Raw genomic sequence first — 24,596 nt, forward strand, 5'->3', positions numbered from 1 at the left:
GCTCAGCCCCCAGTGCTGGAGAGACCCTGCTTTGCCTGTTGGGCTGAGGAGCCTGTGAGAGGAGCCATCCCCAGGGGCCAGGGACTCGTGGGGTGTCTCAGTGCCAGGCTCTCTCTGCCACAGGCGGGGTCTGCGTGGCTCAGTCCGTGAAGATCCCGAGGGAGCCCAAGCCGGGGGAGTTTGACAAGATCATCCGCCGGCTCCTGGAGACCTCCCACGCCCGTGCTGTCATCATCTTTGCCAACGAGGACGACATCAGGTGAGCAGGGGCCGGCCTGGCCGGGAGTGGGGTCGGGGCAGGGATGCACTGGGATGCACTGGGATGCACTGGGATGCACTGGGATATGTCTGCAGCGGGGAGAGGATTCCCCGTGCAGCGTGGCAGGGAATGTCTGCAGTGGGGAGCCACTCAGTGTGGCCACCTGGCAAGTGGCTGCCATCCAACCACAGCCACACAGAGCCCAACAGAGGAAAATCTCCCTTCCCATCGGTTTTGGAAGCCCTGGATGTCATGAGCTGCTGCTTCACACCACACAGGGGCTGCTCCGAGCTGGCCAGGGCAGGATCCAGGCACCGGTTCTGCTTTGCAGAGCAGCCCCAGCCCCAGCGTGGCAGAGGAATAGATCCTGGGGACATTTCAGGGACCTTTTGGGGACCTCCCCAGCACTTTGTGTCCAGCAGGGCCGGAGCTGTGGCCGCACTTGAGGGTGATGAGCTGCTCTGCAGGCGAAGCGGCGGCTGCAGCTCTGTTGTTTATGGAGCAGAATGATTCACATGGAGCTACCCCTGATTTCCTAAGTGTCTAATTTATTAATCAGCAAACATTATGTAAATGTGGGTAAACTGCAAGTTTAAATCAGTTTACATCAGATGTGCAAACTCTCCCAGTTTCATTTTTTCCTTCCTTAATAGAAATGTCTGCAGAGCCGACATCGGGTGGGGGTGAGGGGGAAAAGGGATTTACCTTGCAGGATAAATGGCAGCTCCTGTTAACAGGGCTCTGGAAACATTTACCCATCCAAATGGGATTGCAGCCCTGGGCAGTGGGGTTCTGCAGCCTCCTTTAGCCCAGGAATGGGGTTCTTCATGATCCTGACCCTGGATTGTGGAGCCTGGGAGATGGGAAGGACAGACTGGGAAGGTTGTAACTGGAATTCTTGCCTGGCTCAGTTCAGGTGTAAATCACTGATCCCACAGGAATATCCTGGGCTTGCCCTGGGGAAATCCTGCCCTGCACAGGGGCCAGGGGCAGCTGGAGGTGCTGCTGTCACAGAGTGGGACAGGGGCGGTGACAGTCCTAGGGTGGGATGTGCCCAGAGCCCAGGGCAGCCCGGGATGAGCAGGGAGCAGCCTGCACACCTCCCACTGCTTGCCTGCCTCTTCCCATCTCGTCTGCACTCTCTCCTGCATTTCTATGGGGTTTTTTCCTTTATTTCACATTTCAAACACCATCTGGACTTGAAATGATCAGCTGTGACTCGAGGGGTGAGTCACAACCTGCCTCGGCTCTGCAGGGGGAGATGGAGCTGCCCTGGGCCCCACTCCCACTTGGCTGGGGACTCACTCTGCCCCGAGGGGACAGAGCCTGGCGGGTCACATCCAGGAACGCTCCGTTCCCATCCTCCCACTGAGTTTCTGACCTGGCTGGGGCTGGAGGAGTGTGCAGGCTTGTCTGAGTGTCTGGCACCCGGGGGGATGCTCAGCAGGACTGATGGCATCTCTGCTCCCAGCTGCTGCTCAGCTGCCCAGTTGAGCCCAGAAGAGCCCAGTTGAGCCCAGCAGAGCCCAGTTTAGCTCCATACTGGGCACTGGCAGCACTGGGTGCTCCTCTTCTGGGGCTGGCCATGATGCACTCCATGCTGCTGCTTTCCCTGCCTGCTGCAGCATAACCTGATTCTTTTTTTTTTTTTTCTTTCTTAATGTTCCGTAATTAAGGGGAAATTCAATTACCAGTCAGCAAATATGCAAATGAAGCGGGAGAAGCAGCCTGTGTGCCCGGGCTGGGAGGACAGAGGGTGCAGGAGCTGAGTGGCACCGTTGGGTTCTGTTGTGTCCATGTACACTGGGTTGTGCCTGGAACAGGAGATGCCACCAGCACTGTGCCACTTTCCTGGGACCAGACAAGGAGTTTGTGGCTCAGCCTCTGCTGCTTCTTTCCACAGAAGGGTGCTGGAGGCGGCCAAGAGGGCGAACCAGACGGGGCACTTCATCTGGATGGGCTCGGACAGCTGGGGCTCCAAAATTGCCCCAGTCCTGCACCTGGAGGAGGTGGCCGAGGGCTCTGTCACCATCCTGCCCAAGAGGGTCTCAGTCAGAGGTAGGGGCTGTGCTCCAGGGGTCCCGTCCATTGCCCTCCTCAACTGCAGGTTTGGTCTGTGAAAGCTTTGTGGCATCACAGAATGGTTTGGGTTGGAAGGGACCTTAAAAACCTCCTGATTTCCCCACCAATCACCTCCTTATTTTCCGTGTGCCTTGTTTTCCCTACTCTCCCTTTATCACCAGTGTACCTAGAGATGTGTTTCCTGTTGCTCTCAAAGTCCCAGAAAGTCTCTGCTTTCAGAGGATCTTCCTTGAATGGATTTTCCACTCCCATCTCTGCCCGAGTGGCACTTTGGACACAATCCCACCACACTCTGATGTATCCCCATCGCTCACAAAAGCTCCCTTCCCTTCTGCCTGGGGAATCTGGGAATGTGTGATACATCTCTCTGTCATCCCTGGGATTTATCCCCTCTGTCCAATTTCTCCCTGGGCAGGTTTCGACCGCTACTTCTCCAGCAGGACCCTGGACAACAACCGCCGGAACATCTGGTTTGCCGAGTTCTGGGAGGAGAATTTCCACTGCAAGCTGAGCCGGCACGCACTGAGGAAGGGCAGCAGCATCAAGAAATGCACCAGTAAGAGCTGGGGGGCTGCTGTGGGGGGGTGGGGGCACATGGGGAGGGGTGTGGTTCTGGTTGTGAGCATGGAGCTCTTTGCCTGGTGGGGATCCTGTCAGAGCTCAGTTCCGGGTTCCCAACTCCTTCCTCAAGCCCCACTGTGCGTTTTGAGTCATTTCCAGCCAAAAGAGGCTTTAGGGACGAGTGCAGTAAACAAGGCAGCCGGGGATCTGTCTTGCTGACAGCGCTGCTGTCAGGTGATGGTTGGAGGCTCGGGGAGGTGACATGTTTACTGAGAGATGGGAGAGATTTACTGCCTGCCTGGCACCGGCTGAAGACAGATGATGGCGCCGTGGCTCGCGGGCTGCGACGTGGCAGGACTTGGGGACATTGGCACATCCCTTTGTCCCCTTGGGAGGGATGTCTTTTGAAGCCACGGACCTGGCTGTGCCTGCAAGGTTGGATTGTGATGGTTTTGCTTTTCCCTCTGCTTTCACCACTGAGGATGAGCAGGATGTGATTCCACATCCCTGTCCTTGCAGGCATTCCCCAGGGGTTCAGCTGGGATTGGGATGGTGCTTCCACATCCCCGTCCTTGCAGGCATCCCCCAAAGGCTCACCTGGTGATCTGGGTGGGCAAGCAGCAATGGCATGCCAGAAAACTGGCCCGTGACCATGGCCTTGGGTAGCCAAGAGCTTCTCATCCTTCCCCAGAGCATCACGGAACCCTTGGCACCAGGAGATGCATGAGCAGGCCCTGGGAGTGCTGATCTCCTCATCTCCACTGTGATGTAGCTTTTAAACAGGTGATATTTCAGGGCTAAGGTGTCAGTGGAAGCAGCTGAAACTACGACGTGGCAAATGTCCTAGGAGCTGTCTTTAAATCATTGGAATTTGTCAGCAAATAAACCATCTCCCGAGTGATTGCTTGGCAGATAGAGCAGGGAACTAACGCCTGGTGAAGCAAATCTCCTGCCTCTGTGGATCCATGGGCTCCTGCCTTGCAGGGCTGATGCAAATGCCCAGTTTGGGGCTGTTTTCCTCAGGTTTGGTTAGAGCCCAACATGCCCAAGAAATGCCAGCTTGGCTTGTTTATTCCACCCCAAAAAACAAACTGAAGGATCCCACCCTGAACCAGACAGGTCCCGTTCCTGGATGGGAGGGCTGGGAGGAAGGTGAGGGCTGTGCTGATGGAATTCCTGGTGGTGCTGCCTGTGTCACCCCTGAGATCATCCCTAGCACCCATCAGATGTTTGTCCCATGTGGAGAGACTGTCCCTGCTCCTGGCTGGGCTCACCCAGCCCAAAAACACGGCAAGATGTGCTGGGTGCCGCCAGCCCCCACAAAATTTGGAGATTCTCCATCCCCAGCTCCCTACAGACGTGCTGGGAGTGATTTTGATTAACTCCTGCCAAAAGCCAGGACCAGTGGTGTGCTGGGAATTGATTCTAATCCCGTCTCATCTGCCGCTGGGGAAGAGCTGCGTCCCTCCTCCGAGGGGGCCGCCGAGCCTCGTCACGCTCTTGAAAATTAATTACCAGCTCTGTAGAACGACGCACGACCCTGCTATTGTAATCAGCAGGTCACCTCCCTTCCATGGCCCTCATCTATTGGAGCGTGGCAGAGATTTATTGTCTCCAGGTTGGGAACAAGCCTCGGCTGTCTGCTCCACATTGCCCCTCTGTGCACCCGCCTAATTCCAGTCTGGAAAAAAGCAGCTGGGGCTGGGGCAAGGTGCTGACAGACAGAGGGACATCCTGGGGATGTCTCCTTATCTGCACTGCTCAGCCGTGGCACAGGGATGCAGATCCAGCCTCCACAGCCTGTGCTATTGCAGCAGGTTGGATTTTGGGATGAGTGCGGGATTGAGGGAAGCTGAGGAGCTGTAAGGGACCAGCCCTGGGTCCTGTGTGTCCCCTGGGCAGGACAGTGCTGTGGATGGTGGCAGAGCTGTGACATCCCCATGGGCTCAGCTCCCCTGGACAGTCTATTACAGCTCCTCTTTTAATGGCTAATTATCTTGACAAGACAGAGTGGCCTGTCTGCACCTTCGGAGATGAATATGGGGAAGGGCCTGAAGTTGAGGGGGAAGATTAATGGCTCCTGTCAATAATGTGGAAGGAGGGATCACCTGCAGGGCTTTGCATGAGTAATCTCCACATTCCAAAAGTGTTTTTATAACTTTGAAGGATGGGCTATGAATTCACCTCGCCGATATCATCTCTTCCTGTCGGTCAGTTCGTTATCAATTCGCTTTAGTGTCATGCCGGTGGCACAGGTCCCAGTACAGGGACCTCCAGCGTGGCTCACGGGGCTGTCCCCTCTCACCAGAGCTTCATCCCATCCCCAACAGCAGGGAAGGAAGGGATCAGCACCTGCTGCTTGGTTCCTGTGAATCCCACCTTGCAGGGTGTGTCGCTGCCTGGTGGAGCTGGAGTTAATTTTGGGAACCCTGGCGTGGCTTTCTAGGATGTGCTGCCTCTCCAGAGGAGGGAGGTGGTGCCCTCGGCTCCCTGACAAACCCTCCTTCCCTTAGGAGGCCTGGCAGGATGCCCGGCCATGCCTCGGGGCAGGGATGGAGGGGCAGAGGCCGGGGCTCTCCATAGCGGCGGTGCCCCTTGGGAGATGCTCTCTTAGCCGTAATTAACAGCGTGCTGCTCTAATCGGTGTCTTCTGCTAAGTGATAAACATGTTTGTGGTCCCATTAAGGGGGGTTATGACAGGGGGGAAGGCAGCTGTCGCTGGTAATTGCCAGATCCTTGCAGAATCCTGCCAGCCGGGGAGGCTGTGGGGTCAGCAAGGCAGAAGGGTGACGAGGGGAGTGGGGTGACTTTGGCAATGAGATGGGAGACAGGCAGGCAGTGATGGATGCTGCCTGGGCGGTCCTTGACACCACTTGTGGAGCCTGAGCTGGTGGAAACTCCCAGGAGGTGAAGGAGGGATGAAACACGCAGGGTTGAGGGTGGGATGTCGGTCCCAGCCCAGCCCATGTCCTGCTGGGGGACCTGGGAGTTCAGGGATGCCCCACGGACAGGGATGTGACATCCCAAGGGCTCTTGGAAGCACAGCAAGGTGCCAGCACCCACATTTTCAGAACCACCTGACGGGGAGGTTGGCTGTGTGTTCCCCAGGGAATGTTCCTTGGCTGTGTGTCCCCTGGGTGTGCAGGATTGGGAATGGGGTTGGAATTTCCAGCTCCTCCAGCCCACGGTGGGTTCGTTTGCAAGGGTTTGGGTGCAGCAGACACATCCTGGGCTGAATGGCTGGGGCACAGGAGGTGGAACTCCCTTCCCCTGTCCCCACAGACCGGGAGAGGATCGGCCAGGACTCCTCGTACGAGCAGGAGGGGAAGGTGCAGTTCGTCATCGACGCCGTCTACGCCATGGGACACGCCCTGCACAACATGCACAAGAACCTGTGCCCCGGCAAGGTGGGGCTGTGCCCCCGCATGGACCCGGTGGACGGCGTGGAGCTGCTCAAGTACATCCGAAACGTCAACTTCTCAGGTGTGCCATCAACTTCTCAGGTGTGCCATCAACTTCTCAGGTGTGCCGTGCCCTGGGGCGCTGGGAGGAGCAGCCCTGGGGCCTGAGGGTCTCTGGTTGTCCCCAGTGTGGGTCACGCAGCAGCACCCACAGTTTATTTGTGGTGCCATTTGGCAGCTGCTGCACTGTGAATGCAGCGTGGAAGGAGGGCAGCAGATCAGCAGGTGAGGAGGTCTGAGCTTCCACATCTCCTGAGAGCCTTTGGAGCGTAAATCCAGCAACAATCCTGCCCTCACCCTGCCCTCACCCTGTCCTGCCCTCACCGGCCATCCTGCCCTCACCCTGCCCTCACCCTGCCCTCACCCTGCCCTGCCCTCACCTGCCATCCTGTCCTCACCCTGCCCTCACCCTGCCCTCACCCTGCCCTGCCCTCACCTGCCATCCTGTCCTCACCCTGCCCTCACCCTGCCCTCACCCTGCCCTGCCCTCACCTGCCATCCTGTCCTCACCCTGCCCTCACCTGCTGTCCTGCCCAGCCTCTCCCCCTGCCAGCTCCTCCCTCCCAGCTGGCAGAGGTCCCACTGCCTCCCTCTGCTCTGCCCTTGTCTGCCTCAGATCTCCTCTGGAAGAACATCTTTTCCTCTGCCCTGTCTCCTTAATAAACATTTTCTGTCTGGTCCCCTTATTATTTCTATTTATCTCCACCCTCTGATCTCCTCCACAGTGTCTCTTTTATTTATTTTCCCCTCTTACTTGTTTCTTCTCTTCTTCCTTTCATTAGTATTTATCTCCAGAATTCACTTGATTTAACTTCTAAAGCTGCTTTTGCCCCTTTCTTAAAAGAATCAGTGAGGGAGGAGCATCGAGCCAGAGCCCCCCTGGAGCCCATCAGCAGGGTGGGGGTTTCTGGGGGTGCTGTGGGTGCTGACCCCCCCTTTCCTGCAGGCATTGCTGGGACTCCTGTGACATTCAATGAGAACGGAGATGCTCCAGGGCGTTACGACATCTACCAGTACCAGATCAGGAACTCCACCCCTGAGTACAAAGTCATCGGGCAGTGGACAGACCACCTGCACCTCAAGGTAAGGGCGTGGTCCAAGGGGAAGGTCCTGCAGGTTTCTCTTCTCACCACACAGGGTCTGGGAGCCCCTGGGTGCAAAGCCAGGCAGCCAAGGTGGTGAGGGCAGAGGGGAAGGTGTGCCCCAGGTACACACTTGTGTACCTTCAGCACGTGTGACCCCACCCTAGAGACTCCAGGTATGGGACAGGAGCCAGACCACAGCGGGTGGGGTTTCCTCAGGGAAGGAGGGGCTTCGTTTTGGGTTCCTGGTGTTGAATCTTCCCAAAACACCAATGGAAATCTTCACTACCTCCCTGTCCCCACGCCACCTTGGGCTGGGACCCTTTGTGGGATGTGCTGATGGGTTGAGAGTCCAGATGCAAGCAGATCAGGGCATCCCCTCTGCCCAGGTGTGCCCGGCAGGTGCCCGCTGTGCCCTCAGCATGGCTGGTGCCATCTGCCCTGCAGGTGGAGAACATGCTGTGGCCGGGGGGTGGGAGCCAGCAGCCCAGCTCCATCTGCAGCCTGCCCTGCAAGCCGGGCGAGAGGAAGAAGCTGGTGAAGGGCATCCCGTGCTGCTGGCACTGCGAGCGCTGCGACGGCTACCAGTACCAGCTGGACGAGTTCCACTGCAAGCGCTGCCACTTCAACGAGCGGCCCAACGAGAACCACACCAGCTGCACGCCCATCCCCATCATCAAGCTGGAGTGGAGCTCTCCCTGGGCCGTGGTGCCCGTGTTCATCGCCATCGTGGGCATCATCGCCACGCTGTTCGTGGTGATCACCTTCGTGCGCTACAACGACACGCCCATCGTCAAGGCGTCGGGGCGGGAGCTCAGCTACGTCCTGCTCACGGGCATCTTCCTGTGCTACGCCACCACCTTCCTGATGATCGCCGAGCCCGACCTGAGCACCTGCTCCCTGCGGCGCATCTTCCTGGGGCTGGGCATGAGCATCAGCTACGCCGCGCTGCTCACCAAGACCAACCGCATCTACCGCATCTTCGAGCAGGGCAAGAAGTCGGTGAGCGCCCCGCGCTTCATCAGCCCCGCCTCGCAGCTGGTCATCACCTTCAGCCTCATCTCCCTGCAGCTCGTCGGCGTCTGCATCTGGTTCATCGTGGACCCGTCCCACTCTGTCATTGACTACGAGGACCAGCGGACTACAAACCCCCACTTTGCCCGGGGCATCCTCAAATGTGACATTTCGGACCTGTCCCTCATCTGTTTGCTCGGGTACAGCATGCTCCTCATGGTCACCTGCACTGTGTACGCCATTAAGACCCGCGGGGTCCCGGAGACCTTTAACGAAGCCAAGCCCATTGGGTTCACCATGTACACGACTTGCATTGTGTGGTTAGCTTTCATCCCGATATTTTTTGGGACGTCGCAGTCGGCGGAAAAGGTAAGGGAGGAGGGGAGAGGCCTGGCTGGTGTGCAGGGCTGGGAGAGGCTGTGGTGTCTCGAGTGTGAAGAGTCCATCACTGCTCAGCTTGGGAGTTGGGGTGGGAAGTTTTCCGTGCTCTGTTGGCCCCACTGCCCCTCGTGGATGGGAGCAATGGGCAGCACAGGCTGCTCTGTGTGGGCTGGGGGAGGACGAGCCCCCAGGGCAGGTCCCTGGCGTCATGGGCACAATTTCTGCAAGGACAGGGACCCTGTGCTGCCCAGCCAGCCCCTTCTCCCTGTGCAGAGTTCCCATGGGACCGAGGCCAGCCTGGATGAGGCTCCGTGCTCAAGTGTGAGGGATTAAGAACAAAGAATAAAAATCTCATGAATGAGACCCAAATCCCTTTGCCTGCCAGCCAAAACAGGAATCATCGCATTTCTGTCAAACACAAACAGCTCCCGCCTGCCAGCCCAGTGCTGCTCTGATGAACAAACCTTGGAGCTGCTGGAAATCCCTGGGGTGTCCCAGCACCCAGATCCTTCTCTGGATCCCCCGAGTGTGTCCCCATGCTGCTGACACGGTGGTTAGAGCACATCTGTTGCAAAGGTTTGATGAGGGAAGTTTTGCTGTGGACACCTGAGTTTGTGCATCCTGGAGCGTCTCTTCTCCATCCCTCGAGGAGGCTGAGTCTGCCCAGCCACCCCTGACCTTGGCTCAACCAAAAAGTCCCACCAGGCCTTCTCTGGCTAGAAGTGTGAAGGAGAATTAAAGGAAATAAATGGAGCCTTTTGCAGCATTTCCATTTTGATGAGATGGCAGGGGAGATACTAACAAGAAAGCAGGTTTTTAAAGAAATTATTGCAAAACAAAAGCTCCCTGAAAGCCTCCTTAATGTGCTTGGCATACTGTGGGTAATAAAGATGGAAATGATAATGATTGTAGATTATGCGCAAGGTTGCTCACCTCTTCACTGCAGCTTGTCACGGGATAATTTAGGGCTGCTGAACGCTGCCTGTCAGGCAGCAGCTCCACAATAGGCTGTGCCTCTCGTTGGGGGTTGTAATGTACAGGCCTGCTCTGTTATTAGGCTGCTAACAAGCTGATTAGAGGCGGAAAAAGTGATGTTCCCAACTCCCCTCGGACGAGGAGCTCTGTCTCACAGCCCAGCCCTGCCTCGAGCCTGCTGAGCCAACCCCGGAGGGGCTTTGGGATTCCAGCTTGGAGTTCTGCTCTGCTGATGTGGGAGCGGGCTCTGAGTGTCCCCAGGCCATGGGAATGGGCTCTGAGTTTCCCCAAGCTGTGGGAATGGGCTCTGGGTGTCCCTGAGCCACAGCTGAGGGATGATGGATGTGCTCAAGTGAGGCTGGAGGGAGCAGATGATTGGGGCTCTGTCAGTGCTTTAGTTTTGGTTTGCACTCTTGGGGAGAAGAGGGTTGAAAAGGAGCTGTTGCACAGCCTGCGTGGGGGGGTGGCTCTGAGCGTGTCCTTAGGGTGACACCTGGGGACACTGGCATTGGCATCACCCACGGGGTGCTCTGGGATTGCTCCACGGGGCACCTCAGCTCACTGTGGGGAGGGATCCCATCACCTTCACCCCACTGCTGCTGGGACTGAGGGCTCTTGGGCTCCGCGGAGTGTCTGGACCCTTGGGAAAAGAAAATCCAGGAGCGTTTTCTGGGCTGTTCTCTCATGGCTGAAGTCCTGAGGCAAACCCACACCTCTGAACCCCTGGTACTTCTGCCCTGACCCAGGGCAGCCAAGGCTGCCTTGTGGTCTGGAGGAGCTGGATGCTAATCCCCATTTCTACTTTTATTTGCTTTACCTCGTGCCCACAACTTTGCATGGAGGTGGCACATTATTGTAACAAGTCCCCCAAGCCTTTTCTGAAAAGGAGCTCTTATCCCCGCCGATCCCAGAGGATTACAGAAATAGCAATAACAGAGGATCTAAAGAAAGAGACAATTTCCTGCGCTGATAAGGTGGCAGTGGAACAGTGGAGTCATTGTCTGCTTCTCTGTTTATCACATTTGCTTTTAGCCGGGGAAAAGAGGGAGAGGGAAGGAGTGAGAGGGAGTGTCCGGTGGTGTTTGGAGTGCTGAGCAGGTTTGCCCTTCCCCAGCACCCTCCAGGGTGCAAAAGCTCTTGTGGCAGGGCCAGGCGTGGATTTAAAGTGGGGCAGCTCCCCATTAATGCAGATTTGCTGTGGGACAGGCACAAGCCTGGGCTGTGCCTCAAGCCTGGGCTGCTCCCTCGGGCAGGACTGGCTCATCCAGCCCTGAGCAAAGCTGAGTTTGGGGCTGCTGTGGGGTCATTTTGGGTGACTGCTGTCCCTCAGTGTCATCGCCCCGAGCCAGGGCTGGCTGTGCTCTTTGATCCAGCCCACGAGGCAGCAGGAGCTGGAGCTTATTGAGCTTCCTCAATGAGCACAACTCACACCTCCCAGGGCTCTGGAGGAAGCTCCAGTGTCGTTAACGGAGAGGCAAAGCAGGGTCCTGGGCTGGAAGCCAATTAGGAGAGTAGGAAGTGAAACTGTGAGAAATGGTCATTTTTTTGCAGTGGCAAAAGGTTAACTGAGCAGAGCTCCGCGGCTGTGTGGAGTCTCCAGGCTAAAAATATTCCTGTCTGAGCTGCTGAGGGGTTTGCTGCGGCGAGACACGGCTGCGGAGGCAGGAGTGGGCAGGAAAACGCTTCCTGCAAAGGCATCCTGGGGGGAAAGGTTGCCACAGTGGCCCTGTGAGACCCCAAAAGTGCAGCAGAGAGTGGGATGGGGAGCTGGGGCTGGTGCCAGCAGGGTCTCAGCACAGAGGAGTCCCTGGCAGCACTGGGAGAACTGGCCCAGGAGTGATGGGGGAGCACACATGGAGGTGTCTGAGCTCAGCTCAGCTCAGCTCAGCTCAGCTCAGCTCGGCTCAGCTCAGCTCAGCTCAGCTCGGCTCAGCTCAGCTGCTCTCTCCCTCCTCGCTGAAACGCCCCCGAGCCCCAAGGCACAGGGAGGGGGGACTCTCTGCAGAGGCACAAAATATGGAAATTGCAGGATTGGCGAGGGAAGGTAGGGAGATGAGAGGTGCTGAGCTCAGCTCTGCCCCTCCGGGTCACGCTGTGCTGGCTCCCAGGCAGGGCTTGGGGTGCCTGGAGTTGGGCTCCCAGAGTTTCCCTCATTCCTGGCCAGTCCAGGACACCCGTGGCAGAGTCTGGAGAGTTGGAGTGGGGGAAAAAAAAAAACGAAACAGGAAGGAATAAAAAAGCGCACATATTCTGGCACAGAGATGTGTTTTGACTTTGCTTGATGAAATGACATTTTTATTTCCAAAAACTGCCTAGAGAGAGAAGGTGGAACAAACAAACTGGCGCGTGTGACAGCAGGAGGTTTTATTCTGGGGACAAACCAAAGTTTTTCAGTTGACTCAGAACAAGCTTGGTGGCATTTTCCCTTCTGGGCCAGGTGGGACCTGGGGGTGTCCTGGAGCAGCTGTGTCCCCCCAGCTCTCACTTTTGGGAGCTGTGCAGAGCTTCTGCCTCGGCGTGTGCTCTCCATCACCTTTTCACTTCAGAAAGCCTCAGGTGAAATGTGTGTCCCTGGGGACATGGGGATCCCTGCTCTGGCTGCTGCTGCAGCCCCCAGGCTCCTGCAGGTGCTGCCTCCTCACAGGGCATGAAATCCCAGCTGGGAAACACCTGCAGAGAAATCCCTGGACACTGAGTCACAGGTGAGGTTCAGGAACTGCTTTAAGGCTCCTTCTAAAGCCTTGACCTGCACACAGGTGTGTGCAAAGGCATCTGGAGACCCAGAGCCCCCTCCCTGCTCATCCCCAGGGCCTGCTGGAGAAGGGGATGCTGGAGAGGATGGAGCCAGGTGCTGGCAGAGCAGGGATGCCCACGGAGCAGGGACTTGCCCTCCCAGCCTCCCCAAGAGGTGGGATGGGCAGAGGGAGGGGGTCTCTGCCTCCACTTGTCACCTGCTTCAGACGCCCCGGCTTGAGAGGAGCCTGCCAACTTCTCTCCATAGAAAAATGGATTATTCTACAGTCAGATTAATGGGCTTTCATTTTGCAAAACATCTGTCACTGTTAGTCCTGGACAGTGAGCGTGAAATTAGTTTTGACTGCAAAAAGGCAGCGTCGGTGTGTAATATGTGACTTACATGACAAGAGCCCAGGAGTCAGCTGGGGAATGGGAATTACCTGTTGAAGGGAGAAGGGCAGTGGGGTGTGCCCCGGGCAGGGACTGTGCCATGGGGTCAGGTGTCCTTGCTGTGCCCTGAGCTCCTGCCCTGAGGCTGGTGGAGCATCAACCACCCAGCACTGCCTCCCCACTCCATTCATTTAACCCCACCTTTCCCTCATTTCCCCGTTTCCCCCTTTCCCGTTTGGACCCCAGGGGCTCGGGGCAGCTCTCACCTGGTGGCCTTGTGTCTTGCAGATGTACATCCAGACCACGACGCTCACCATCTCGGTGAGTCTGAGTGCCTCGGTGTCCCTGGGCATGCTCTACATGCCCAAGGTGTACATCATCCTCTTCCACCCGGAGCAGAACGTCCCCAAACGCAAGAGGAGCCTCAAGGCCGTGGTGACAGCAGCCACCATGTCCAACAAGTTCTCTCAGAAGGGAGGGTTCCGCCCCAACGGAGAGGCCAAGTCGGAGCTCTGCGAAAACCTGGAAACACAAGGTGAGGTGGCTCCTGCAGAGGCTCCCAGTGGGATCTTCTGGGGATCATAAACGCTGGGAATGGGGAGAGCTGAGCTCCATCTGCACGACCCTAACTCCAGTGGGTGTCACACAGGGCTGGGGGAGCTCAGAGTGAGCAGAGCTGGCAGCTCCATGGTGCCCAGGGAGGGAAGGGGCACACCAGCAGCACCGGGGGCGGGAGGCACAGGGGGACGTCAGTGCAGCACCGAGGGGACATTTTTCACTCTGTCACTGCCGGGTCACGTATCCTTAAATAAACAACGGAATAAATAATTCACAGGGCTTTGATACGGGCAGATCAGCTACGAAAACATCGCAGCTAACAAATAGCTCTGTCAGCTCCAATTCCTTCTGCTCTATCTAATTGTTATCTGGGAGCACCAGTTGGAAACCTGCAGCAAGGTTCCACTGCCAGCCAGGCACTGTGAGCTGCCCGTGTCCCCTCCCTGTTTGTGCTGCTCAGGCTGTCCCAGGGCTGTGCCAGCTGTGCCAGCACTCATCCATGCCCTTGGCTGGAGGGTGTCCCTGTGCCTGCTGACCCCCTGGCACCTGGGCACCTCGCGGGGGTCTCGGCAGAGCAGCAGGGAGTGTGTGGGTTCACTGCTCTGTGGCTTTTGCTGTGCCCCCCAGTGCCACTCTGGGATGGTGGAGCCATCTCTGCCTCCTCTGCTGGTGTGTCTGAGGGCTGGGGAAGCTGGGGGTGGCAGCAGGGATGTGTCCCTGTGGCACCCTCTGGATGAGGGGACAGCCAGGGTGGTTGATTTTGTGCCCTGCTGCTCCTCTCCCAGCTGCTGTGGAGTGGTGGCCAGGGGTGTGGGACACCCAGCTGGGACCCCAAAACCCCCTGGCACCCCATGGTTTGTCCCAGGCTGAGCTTTGGGAAGGTGCAGCAGCTCTGGGTCTGTCTGTAGGATGTTGCTGAGGGAACATGTGTTTCCTGAGGCCACATTCCCACTGCTCATGGCACATCCTGGGGGCTCTCTTTGGGCTGAAGTCCCTTTGGGAGCACCCACAAGTGCTCTGGGGCTCAGGGAAGGATCCCAAGCGCCAGCACTGTCCAGATCCCTGAGCAAACCCTGCCACATCCCTGCTGGCACCTCCTGGCACAATCAGGGGGACAGGACAGGAGCCAGCAGGGGAAAGTGGCCTCTGCTGATGATCCTCGTGGGCTCTGTGTCTCCTTGCAGCACTGGCCACCAAGCAGACCTACGTCAGCTACAGCAACCACGCCATTTAGCTCCTCACAGGGACAGCGGCACAGCACAGGGAGGTGGCAGCCGGGGGACACGCCCCAGGGCAGCGCTCCTGGGGGAAAATGCCATCAACAGCAGCAGCAAAAAAAAAAAAAAAAAAATCCATACAGAAACACTAAAACTCTTCCAGCGCCCACGGTGGCGATGCATGGCTCCCACGGAGGGACAGCGGAGCGCGGGGACGGAGCACGGGCAAGAGGGGACGGACTTCTGCAAGTCTTTGTTTTTGTTTTTTTTTTTTTTTTTCCTGTATTTTGGCAAAAAAAAATAAGAGCCCCAACATTTTCCCTCTTCTGGAATTTGTGAGATTGTTTGTGGTTGTGCAGAACCTTCTGTTTCCACTTTTTATTTTTTTTAATCCTCCGTTTTCTTTCGTTCCTGTCTTCCTCTGTCCCTCTTCACTCTCTACCCCATATCCTACCAAATTCTATATGTTGCAAAAAGGAAAAATAAATAAAAATACTTAAAATTTACATTTAAAAGAAACAGACAGCAAAATAAAATAAAATAAAACCTAGACTGTGTTCAAAGTGCTGATTTCTATAGGTGGTTCCTTAATGTATGTGATGACCATATGGATTGAAATATGTCTGCTTTATGTACTGACCAGTCAAAAAACAAAAACACACAAAAAAAACAAAGTTCAGTGCCTGGATGTTTATGAATTATTCGATGACTGTGTAGAGCATGATCATTTTTATACGAGGAGATTTCTAATAAAAGACCCTGGTTTTGCACTCGGCGTTTGCTGTCTCTTGGTGACTTGGTTTCAGGAGGTGCCAGGGAAGGTTTTGGGTGGCCAAACCCTCAGGCCTTGGTGTCCTGTCTCCCCTCATTCCTGGAGATCCCAGGCAGCTGCAAACGGTGTGAGAGGGGATGGCACAGGGGGAGGGGAGCTCGGCGTGTCCCTGGCACGGGGCACTGGGGCAGATTTGGGGTGGGAAGAGCTGATCCCTCCTCGTTTTCTCTTCCCTGGGCTGTGGGGATGGAGCAGAGGGGAGGAGATTTCCCAGGGCTTCCCACACCTTCAGGCTGCCCAGGTCAGGGAGTCCCCATACCTGGAGTGTTTAATTAAAAAACTGCACAGATGTGGCACCTGGGGACACGGTGGCCTTGGCATTGCTGGGTTAAGGGGTGGACTGCAGGATCTCAGATTTTCCAACCTGAAGGATCCTGGGCTAACAAGGACCAACAAAAGCAGCTCTGCCTTGTGGGGAGGGTTCCCCTTCCTGGCTCCAGCCTGTCCTTGGGGTGGCACAGCCGTGTGTGAGGGACGTGGCTGTTCCCAGAGTCTGGGCTGTGCATTTTTGGGGCTGTTGGGTGCCTTGGCTGCTGCTGTTTCTGTCTCTGGACTGAGCATTCCAAGTGTTTCCCTCTTGGATTGGGGCTGGCTGTGTTTGTTGGCTGCTGGATCAGGAGGGGAGGGTCCAAACCTGTCTTTCTTTTGGGAGAGGGGGAAAGGAGGCAGAGAGGTGCTGGGTGCCTCCAGCTTCTGGACAAGCTTTGTTCCAGCTGCCCTACAAAATGTTGGAGCTGGCCTGGGAGGGAGTGCTGGGATGGTTCCATGTCCCTTTGTGTTTGTTCTCCCAACCCCAAAGTGCTGCTATTTCCCCCTGTGTGATGCCACTCCTGTATTTTGCACATTTCTAGAGCTGTTTGTGTGTTAATCCCAGCTCTGCTCTCACTCTGGGGTGTGTGGGGGGCACCTGGGTGCCCTGAGCCCCCACTGGAGCTTCAGCCAGGAATTGGTGCCAGAGGGAAACGCAGCCTCTCCCTGCCTGTGCACAGAAGACAGAGCCTGGCTTGAAGGCAGGAGTTAAAAAATGAAAAAAAAAAAAAAGAAAAAAAAGCAGTGTAATGAAAAGCTGGAAACTTTGATAAGATCATACTTGTCAAAAGAGCTTCTCAGGAGAAAAAACTGCTCGGTTCCCAACGCATCCATCACTGTCGGATGGGATGTGAGGCAGTGCCTGGTTCAGAGGGCTCTGAGAAAACCCGAGTTGATGTCTCTGGTGCAGCTCTGGCTCGGGGATTCTGCTCTCACGGTGTCACGAGCAGCCTGCACCCTGAATTCTGCCGGATAATGACTGGAAAGGCTGATTCTGCCTTAATTCCAGCCTCCACCTGCCTCCCCTCTCCATGCCTGTGAGGGGGGTGTTCTAAACCCTCCAGATGGCCCCGTTCTTGTCACCCCAAGCCTGAGCTGCTGAAGGACCCCTGTCCCTCCCAGCCCATTCCTGTGGTGGAAGCAGTGACTTCCCAACACAGCTGGTGGATTTTATCCAGCACCTCATGATGCAGTGCTGTTTAATTCTAACAACCTCTTTGATTATGGGAGCTAATTAAAAGGGAGCAGTCTGTGAGCCATTGGGATGGATGGGGACCCAGCCAGGCTCTGCTGTGGATGTTGCAGCAGGGACCTATGAGGATCCAGATTCTGCTTTTCTGCTTTGCATAATATTTCTGAGGGTAGCTCTGCCTGTGGCTGGGGAGAAGAGCAGATTGGATACTGATTCCTGGATATCAGATTCCTAGTTTTTGGTATTTTTGGTATTTTTTTTTTTATGAGTTACCTGGAAATTGTTGCCATCGTTTTTCCTCCTCGTCTCCCTTAGTGCTTTAAAAGCTCTTGCCTGATTTTCCTCTTATTTCTGTGAAGGGCTGTTGAATTTAAACAACGATAATTGCCTGAGTTCCCTGAGTGCTTGACCTGCAGATTTTTCACTTTTTCTGGGACTTTGAAAAGTGGCAAAGAAAAAACCTGGGCTGGTGCCAGCTGCCTCCATCCCCTGCTCAGATCTTCCTTCCTCCTGGAACTTTCTGTTGTCCTTGGCTGCTGTTCCCAATTTCCAGCTCCGCTCCTGAGCTCCCTTCTCCAGGGACAAGCAGGAATTTTTGGGGTTCCAGGGCACAGCTGGGGGCTGGAGTGGGAGCTGTGCCCCTGCCTGGAGCAGCAGCAGCCTGGAACCAGTCATTAACTCTCTTCTGTGAGAGGCAAATTACAGACTTCGGTGGCATAATTAGGCCAACTCGATGGGAAATGGAAAAACAAGATAATTTCCCTGCGAATTTTCCAGCCTGCCTGCCACCTCGTGCCTCCCTTCCCGTGTCCTGGGGAAAATCAGCCCCTCTGGGCCTGGATTTCTCCTGTTGCAGCTCCTTGGGGAGGAAATCTGGAGGAAGGGGATGGGAAGATTAGGGCTGGAGCAGAGCTTGCTTTGGACAGGACAGGAGGACAGGGCTCCACTCAGCTCCTCTGCCACCAGGAGAGCCCCAAGGACTCATTTTCCTGCCAGGGGAGCCCAGTGGGGCTCAGAGCAAGGTGGGGCTCGGGTTCAGAGCAGAGGCAGCAACGTTGAGCTGGGTGCTGTGGTTCCATTCATGACCCAGGACCAGATCTGGGAAAAACTGGAGCTGCCTTTTCTGCTCCAGAGCCTTGGAGGAGCTGGGATGAGCCCCTCAATGCTGCTGGGAAGGTGGGCAGTGCCTCTGGGTCGGGTTGAGGGGACAGGGGGTGCCCTGGAGGGAGGTGACAGCGCCCAGCCCTGTGCCTGGGGAAGGTCCAGCAGCAGAGGAGCCTTTGGAGCTCCCTTTGGAGCTGGAGCCACGGATGGAGGCACGAGTTGTGTATCCAAGGGGCTCTCCCCAGCCCCAATGTTCTCTTGTAGGGCCCAGTGAGTCAATGGTGGTCTGTGTTGAAATCTCACTTCGGTGGTGAAAGCTGCAATTAGCATTTAATGAAGCTTCTTGCTTTTATTTTTAGGTAACCTCCGATTCCCTGACTGTGTAATTTAGTCCTTCATTGCTTGGAGATAATTAAAGTATGTCACTATAATTTGCTTTTTTTAAAAGCCTGTAATTATGTTTTTATTGAGAATAAAAAACGGGGGGGGGGAGGGGGAAACGAAAACAATGTTAGGGGAGGAGAAAGCTTTGGATGGGCAAGGGGACTTCTTTCAGCTTGATGGGTTTGGAGCTTGTTCCAGGATGCTGGGTAGGCTGGGGACAGAGGAAAAGCCCCTGGTTCGAGTGGGAAATGGTGAGGTGAGGTGTTTGAGTGGAGGGGTGAGAGTTCTGGGGCTCCCGAGCGTGGTGGGGGCTGCAGGAAGGACCAGCTGGGCTCCCTCCTCTGCCTCACCGCTGCTCCTCGGCATCCTTCTCCTCCCTCATCTGCCCCACAAACGCCAGGCTCTGAAATTGGGGCTGGCTGAGCACGGGGCAGCACAGCCGAGCTCTCATCCCTGCCCTCCCCACTCCCAAAATTGCCCTTCCCAGCCCAGCAAACATCTGTGGGCTTCATCCAGCTGCAGCATCTGCCCCCAGCGACCGAACCCGCGTTGCTGGAGCAGCTCTGCCCTCCCTGCGCAGCCACGAATTAACAGGCAGGAATTAAATGTCTCTTCCCAGGCCTGACAGCGCCTCGCAGCCCTCGGGGGATGCTCGGGCTCGATTTGCATCTGCAAACGCTGCTGCTGGATGTCAACCAGCCGCTGTCCCCGCAGTCCCCCCGGTGCTGTCTGACGCCGAACGTGCCAGCAGGAGTGTCCTGCCTCGCTGGTGGCCCCGGGCCAGGAGCTGCTCCTGGGCAGCCCAGTGAAACCAGTGCCTGCAAACTGGTCTGGGAAGGAGAGCGCAGCCGCGGCCGCAGGAGCCGCTCACCTGCAATTCACAGCCTGGAAATTGGCTGTTGGAGGGAAGTTGAATAACGAATAAATTCGAGATAATTGATTGGCCTGTGGCCAGTTCACAGCCGGGGAGAGCTGAAATGAGTTGGATTGTTGGCTTTTTCTTTAAGTTAGTCTCACTCAAAAATGTGAGCGCTAAGAGGTTACATTTAGTTTGGAATATATTTAATTCATTAAAATGTTGATCTCTGCTGCAGAGTTCAGATCTGATTCCAGGCTTTATTTCTTATCTAAATGCAAAGACTTCTTGCCAGAAATACAAAGCAGAAAAGAAATCTTGGTGCTTAGGAAAAGTGACATGATGGAAGGAGCTGGGGCTGGACTGCGCCGCACTGCGGGGAACCTGCTGGGACTGGAGCTGCCACCCTCACCTGGCCGGGGCTGGTTTCCTCCTTCACACACTGGGGTGCAGCTTTTAGGGTCCCATCCCACCGTGTCCCCGTGTCCCAGGGTCCCATCCCACAGTGTCCCTGTGTCCCAGGGTCCCATCCCACAGTGTCCCCGTGTCCCCGGTGCTGCAGGCGTCACCCCGAGCTCCCTGCAGCCAGTCCCTCCTCAGGGCTCTGGGATGCTGCGGGATTTGGTGCAGTGCCCTGCAAAACTTCCCGCTGGAGCTGCCGCCTCCTCACCGAGCTGAGGCCAAAGTGACTCAGGAAAGTTTTGGGTAGAGCAGTATCAGGCCAGGAATTTCTCTTCCTTTTCTCAGCCCCCAAACCCCTGCTCGCCACTCAGGTACCTGAGTTGGTGGCACTGAGGGCGGGCTCAGCCCCCTGCTACGCTCTCAGCTCGTTTGTCCCCCACCCCTGCTGGGCAGAAATGTCCCTCCCCAGCCCGGTGTCACCGCACCTTCCTCGCAGAGCCTTTGTGATCTGCAGGGGATGACAAAGGGGAGGAACAGCACTTAAAACCCACTAAAACCCACACACCATCACCAGCTTTTGTACCGGTTGCTATGGGAACCCCATACGTGCACCGGAAACGCTGGAGTATGCAAATGAGCTTCTTAATTAGTTCTCCTCAGCCTTTCATGCTCGTGGTGCAGCAATTTGATCATTAGATGAACATGCCACTTCATTATCGGCAGCTTAACCAAACACGAGCCGGGGTGACCTTTGGGGTGGGCAGGGTGGCTGGGGAGTCGCCTGGGGAGGGGGATGGCGGGGACCAGCGGCTGCACGGAGCTGGGAACCTTCTCCAGCAGCTTCCAGACCGGTGGGAGCTGCCGGTGTGGATCCTGCTGCCCTTGGAGAGGAGCAGGGAGGCGGGGGCTGCGTCTCCAGACGGGGAGCTGGGATGCGCTGCTTGGCTCGAGCTGCAGGACTGAGCTCCCGGAGAGGAGGCACAGCTGGAAAAGCCAAGCCCTGAGCATCTCAGGAGCCCTGCGGGGCCCGTGGCAGTGTCACCCTGCTGTGCTGGCCTTGGGGACAGACGCTGGACGCGCTGCCTCCAGCCCCACGTGCCAGATGCCAGCCGGCTGCACGCGTGAGCTGGCGCTGTAAATGCTATGAGTTTTTCACCAAACAAGCTTCATTAATCGTCTAATAACCGGATTAATTAAGGACACTGAAAGTAAACAGCAAGAATGTAATTTGCCTCTGATTGCCATGTAATTGCGGGAGTATGGTCCTATTTGCATATGCAGAAAGTGTTGTTGACAGTGGTGCTGGGACAGAGAAAACAATGGATGGAGGGCAAACGCGTCCTTGGGGTGGCCAGATCCCCTCAGCCGTGCTCTTCCCTGCCTTCGGTGCTGCCTGCGTGTGTTTTGCTCTGTGGCTCTCTGCCTTCCTCCCAATTAACCAGCCCTCCTGCTATTTGGGGAGCTTTCGGAGCTATTTGCTTAGGCAAACATTGATGCTCCAAATAGACTGACAGATCCGCTTGGGAACGCTCCCGTGTCCTGGGAGACAGCAGGAATAGCTGGGGAGGAGCCCCTCTCTGTCTGTCTGTCTGTCCTGGCTGGGATTAGGGCCAGTTCTCCCTTTGACCCTGGGGGGACTCGGGGATTTTGGTTGTGCTTGCAAGAACTTGCCCTTGGCAAATTCCAGAGAGCTTCCAGTGCCTCGAGAGGAGCCGGGGAGCGGGAGGTGAATCAGGACATGCAGAGAGGGAAGCAGAGGCTGTGTGGATTTGGGGCAGAGCCAGGGGCTGAATTCCAGCGTGGAATCCCCACACCATCCTGCGTCTCTCATGTCCTCCACCCCTTGTCAGCTGCTTTATTTCCCAGGAAACGCAGATCTCTGGATGGTGACTAATCTTCCAACTCTCTGCCTCCCGTTAGCCCAGGGTGAGTTTTCCTCTTGCTGCTGACCTTGTCAGCACCAGCTGTACTCAAGGAGGGAGCACAGGACGCTCACCAAGGTGACAACGCACTCCCTCTCCACACATACACGTGCCTGTGCCCACAGGGGGAATTCAGAGCACTAATTCCATCTTGGAGAGCCCCAGGCCTGTGTTTTTCTCTCTCCCTGACAGCCAAGACTTGGATTAAACCCACAATGAGGAGGGATGTGACCTTTCAGGAGCAGCTCGGGGTGTCTGTGGCAGGCACGATTTTGAAGTGGATCCGTTTGTTTTCCTGGTGGTGGTGATGAGCTCTGTAGGCTCCAGCTCTTCCCCTCTGTTCTCCACGTGCAGATGGACTTGGATTAAACCATTGTGAGCTGTTGGCTCCAGACAGGCACCTGCTGCTCACTTGTGTGAATTCCTGCTCAGGCAGGATAACAAACGGCGAGGATCCTTGGAGCAATTGTTTTGGAACAGAGCTGGCAGGCAGGATGGACGGGAGCCTGTTTGCCAGCAGAACGCTGCTGACAAATCTCTGTGAAGAAAAACAGGGGCTTGGGACCCCCCTGCCTGTCTGTGGGCATCCTTCCCATCAGCTTTTTTGTTTCCTTGCAGTGCCTGAACGTTTTGGGCCGGTTTCCCACGGCTTGAAGTGCCGTACCTGTCCCCACCAGCTGCCAACCTCCATTCATCACAGGCAGCGTTTTGTTTTCCTCTTCTGGAAACTTGAAACGTTTAGAAGGGAAATCAAGTTTTCCCTTGGAAATCTGGGTGGGAGAGGGGTGGAAGGCAGGTAGCCTCCTGTTTATTTTGCACTGCTTTTCTATAAGCTGCTATAAACAACCTGTCAGCAATCCTGCAGTGAGGCTGCTGAACAGGCTCCCCCGGTGCTGGGCTTGGTTCCTTGCCATGCAGGGTCTCGTTAGAGGTGCTGCTTGCTGCTGCTTAGCCATGGACTCCCTTTGAGCTTGAAGAGCAAGACAGGGAAACAGCAACGATTATGATTAGGGTTTTATTTGGAGCTCCTAAACGCTCTGATTCCCGCGGTGAACAACATCCTCGAGCGGCTGGAGGCTGCACCCCGCCAGTGCTTCACGGTGAATTTTTTTCCGAGATAAACAAGGGAAGCAATCAGCCCCTCTGGAATGCTGGGGGGAGTGGGTGGTGCTGCCTGCAGTGCCTTTGAGACCTCTCCCGTTGTCACTTCAGGAGCCCAGGTCGGCTCCAGGTTGAAGCCGTGTCTGAGCTTCCAGAGCTTCCCTGGAAGAACCTGGGCTTGCTCCTGGAGAAGAATTGTTGTTCCAACCTTGGGCAAACCAGTGCATCCCAGTTTTGAGCTTCAGCCTTTGTTCCCTCTGCATCTTGGCTCTTGAACATCGAGTGTGTGGTGGGACTTCAAACGTGTGACTGTGAGCTGCTCTTTGAGGCTCTTCTCTCCGTGTCCCTCCTTCCCTTGTGCTCTGGAGGAGGTGTGAGGGAGCTGCAGGAACCTGGCCCTGGTGAGCCCCAAGGGATGGATGTGCAGCCACATGGCTGTGGCCTGGCTGGAGCAGCCTCTGGCATTGAGGATACCGAGATTCCAATTCCATTCCCACATGTCCTTGGCACGAGCAATTCATCTTTCCCTATCTCACCCTGAAATCCCTCTCCTTCCAAGCAGGTTCTGTATTCCAGTGCTGTTTTTCAAGGCTGATGGGGAAGCTGCCTCTGCTCTGATTGTCAATGCTGCTGTTTTCCTATTATTTTTCAGATGCCTTGTGTTTTGGGGAGGAAAAAAAAAAAGTCCCAAACCCTGCTTTGTGATTTTTCTCTTCTTTTCTCTGTAATTAGATGGAGCAGTGATCAAAATATGTTGCATTGCACTGCAAGCTTCTCCAGGCAGATGTTTCATCACCGGAGGAGAGATGACTTCCTCATTTACATTTGGGGAAAATTAAAAGAGAGGAAGAAAGAAGAAGGCGAAGGGGAATGCTGGATTTCCTGTTGTGTGAATGCATCTTGCAAGGCTTTGGGAGAGTGACGTGTGAGGGAAGAACCAGGGCCAGGAGGGAGAGGGAGGCCAGACTTTTTTCCACCCTGCTGACATTCAGATTTTGAGTCGTGCACCCCTTGGTGTTTATTTTGCTGCAAGCCCCAGGGATGTTGGCTGAGGCTCATCCTGCTGCTTCCTTGGAGATGGGTTTTGAGCCCAAGGCTCTCTGTTATCCCCACATTTGGAATTTCAGGGGTGCACAGAGCTCCTCAGCTGCTGCCTCCCCTCTCCAGCTCTTGCAAAGGAGATTTCAGAGCTGCTGGGGGGTGACACCAAATTCACCTTTTGTCCTTACCTGGAACTCTTTGGTGCACAGGGCTTTGTGTTGGTGGTCAGAATGGATTAACTCCCCAAATATGACCAGTGAGGGAAGGTAAAGCAGAGCAAAAGATGGGAAAATGCCCATTTTGGGGGATTATGGTACCGAACACCACCAGCTCTGGGGCAGAGACTTGGACCTGGCTGGGGAGAGGCTGAGGGAGCAGGGGAAGCCTCCCCCACACTGGGAACGTGGAACACAATTCCTCACACTCAGCTCAATAAGAGAGCCATCAAAAGTAAAAATGACAGCAATTCTGCAGTCAATATAATGTGGCTGCGGGTTAAATAAATAATGTTTGAATGATAATAATTGCAAAATGATACTATTTCATCCACCACAAACATGTGGTTAAGCTCTCATTAGCCAAGGCTGGAGCTTTGTGGGAAGCAGAGGCTCTTTGAAAGCAGATCTTTGGATTATGCTGCTATAGAAATTCCTGGACTGCTCCTGCAGGTGTTTAATAAGGCCTGTGAGTTCGCTCGTGGGATTGAGAGGAGAACTGGGAAAGGTGGCACCCCGAAG

At 55.6% G+C, this 24,596-nt stretch overlaps 1 protein-coding gene and 1 long non-coding RNA gene across 2 annotated transcripts in view; one reads left to right on the plus strand and one right to left on the minus strand.

Annotated features, from left to right (window-relative positions):
* The window catches only part of GRM4 (glutamate metabotropic receptor 4), a 28,316-nt gene extending 12,825 nt beyond the window's left edge, over window positions 1-15,491 (plus strand). Inside the window, exons 3-10 of the mRNA XM_014872615.2 lie at window positions 124-259; window positions 2,163-2,317; window positions 2,757-2,897; window positions 6,185-6,385; window positions 7,310-7,446; window positions 7,893-8,828; window positions 13,230-13,476; window positions 14,684-15,491. Coding sequence (XP_014728101.1) covers window positions 124-259; window positions 2,163-2,317; window positions 2,757-2,897; window positions 6,185-6,385; window positions 7,310-7,446; window positions 7,893-8,828; window positions 13,230-13,476; window positions 14,684-14,733 — 2,003 coding nt within the window. The 3' untranslated portion in view covers window positions 14,734-15,491. The remainder of the gene's footprint in view (window positions 1-123; window positions 260-2,162; window positions 2,318-2,756; window positions 2,898-6,184; window positions 6,386-7,309; window positions 7,447-7,892; window positions 8,829-13,229; window positions 13,477-14,683) is intronic.
* On the minus strand, window positions 12,078-14,742 carry LOC148220933 (uncharacterized). The gene is made up of 2 exons (XR_015808780.1): window positions 13,208-14,742; window positions 12,078-12,485 (listed from the first exon to the last, which is right to left on the minus strand). It is a non-coding gene; the product is annotated as an uncharacterized LOC148220933 (long non-coding RNA).
* Window positions 15,492-24,596: the final 9,105 nt, after the last annotated feature.

The sequence above is a fragment of the Sturnus vulgaris genome, chromosome 29 (assembly GCF_052056855.1).
Source record: "Sturnus vulgaris isolate bStuVul1 chromosome 29, bStuVul1.hap1, whole genome shotgun sequence".
NCBI classification, from domain to species: domain Eukaryota; kingdom Metazoa; phylum Chordata; class Aves; order Passeriformes; family Sturnidae; genus Sturnus; species Sturnus vulgaris.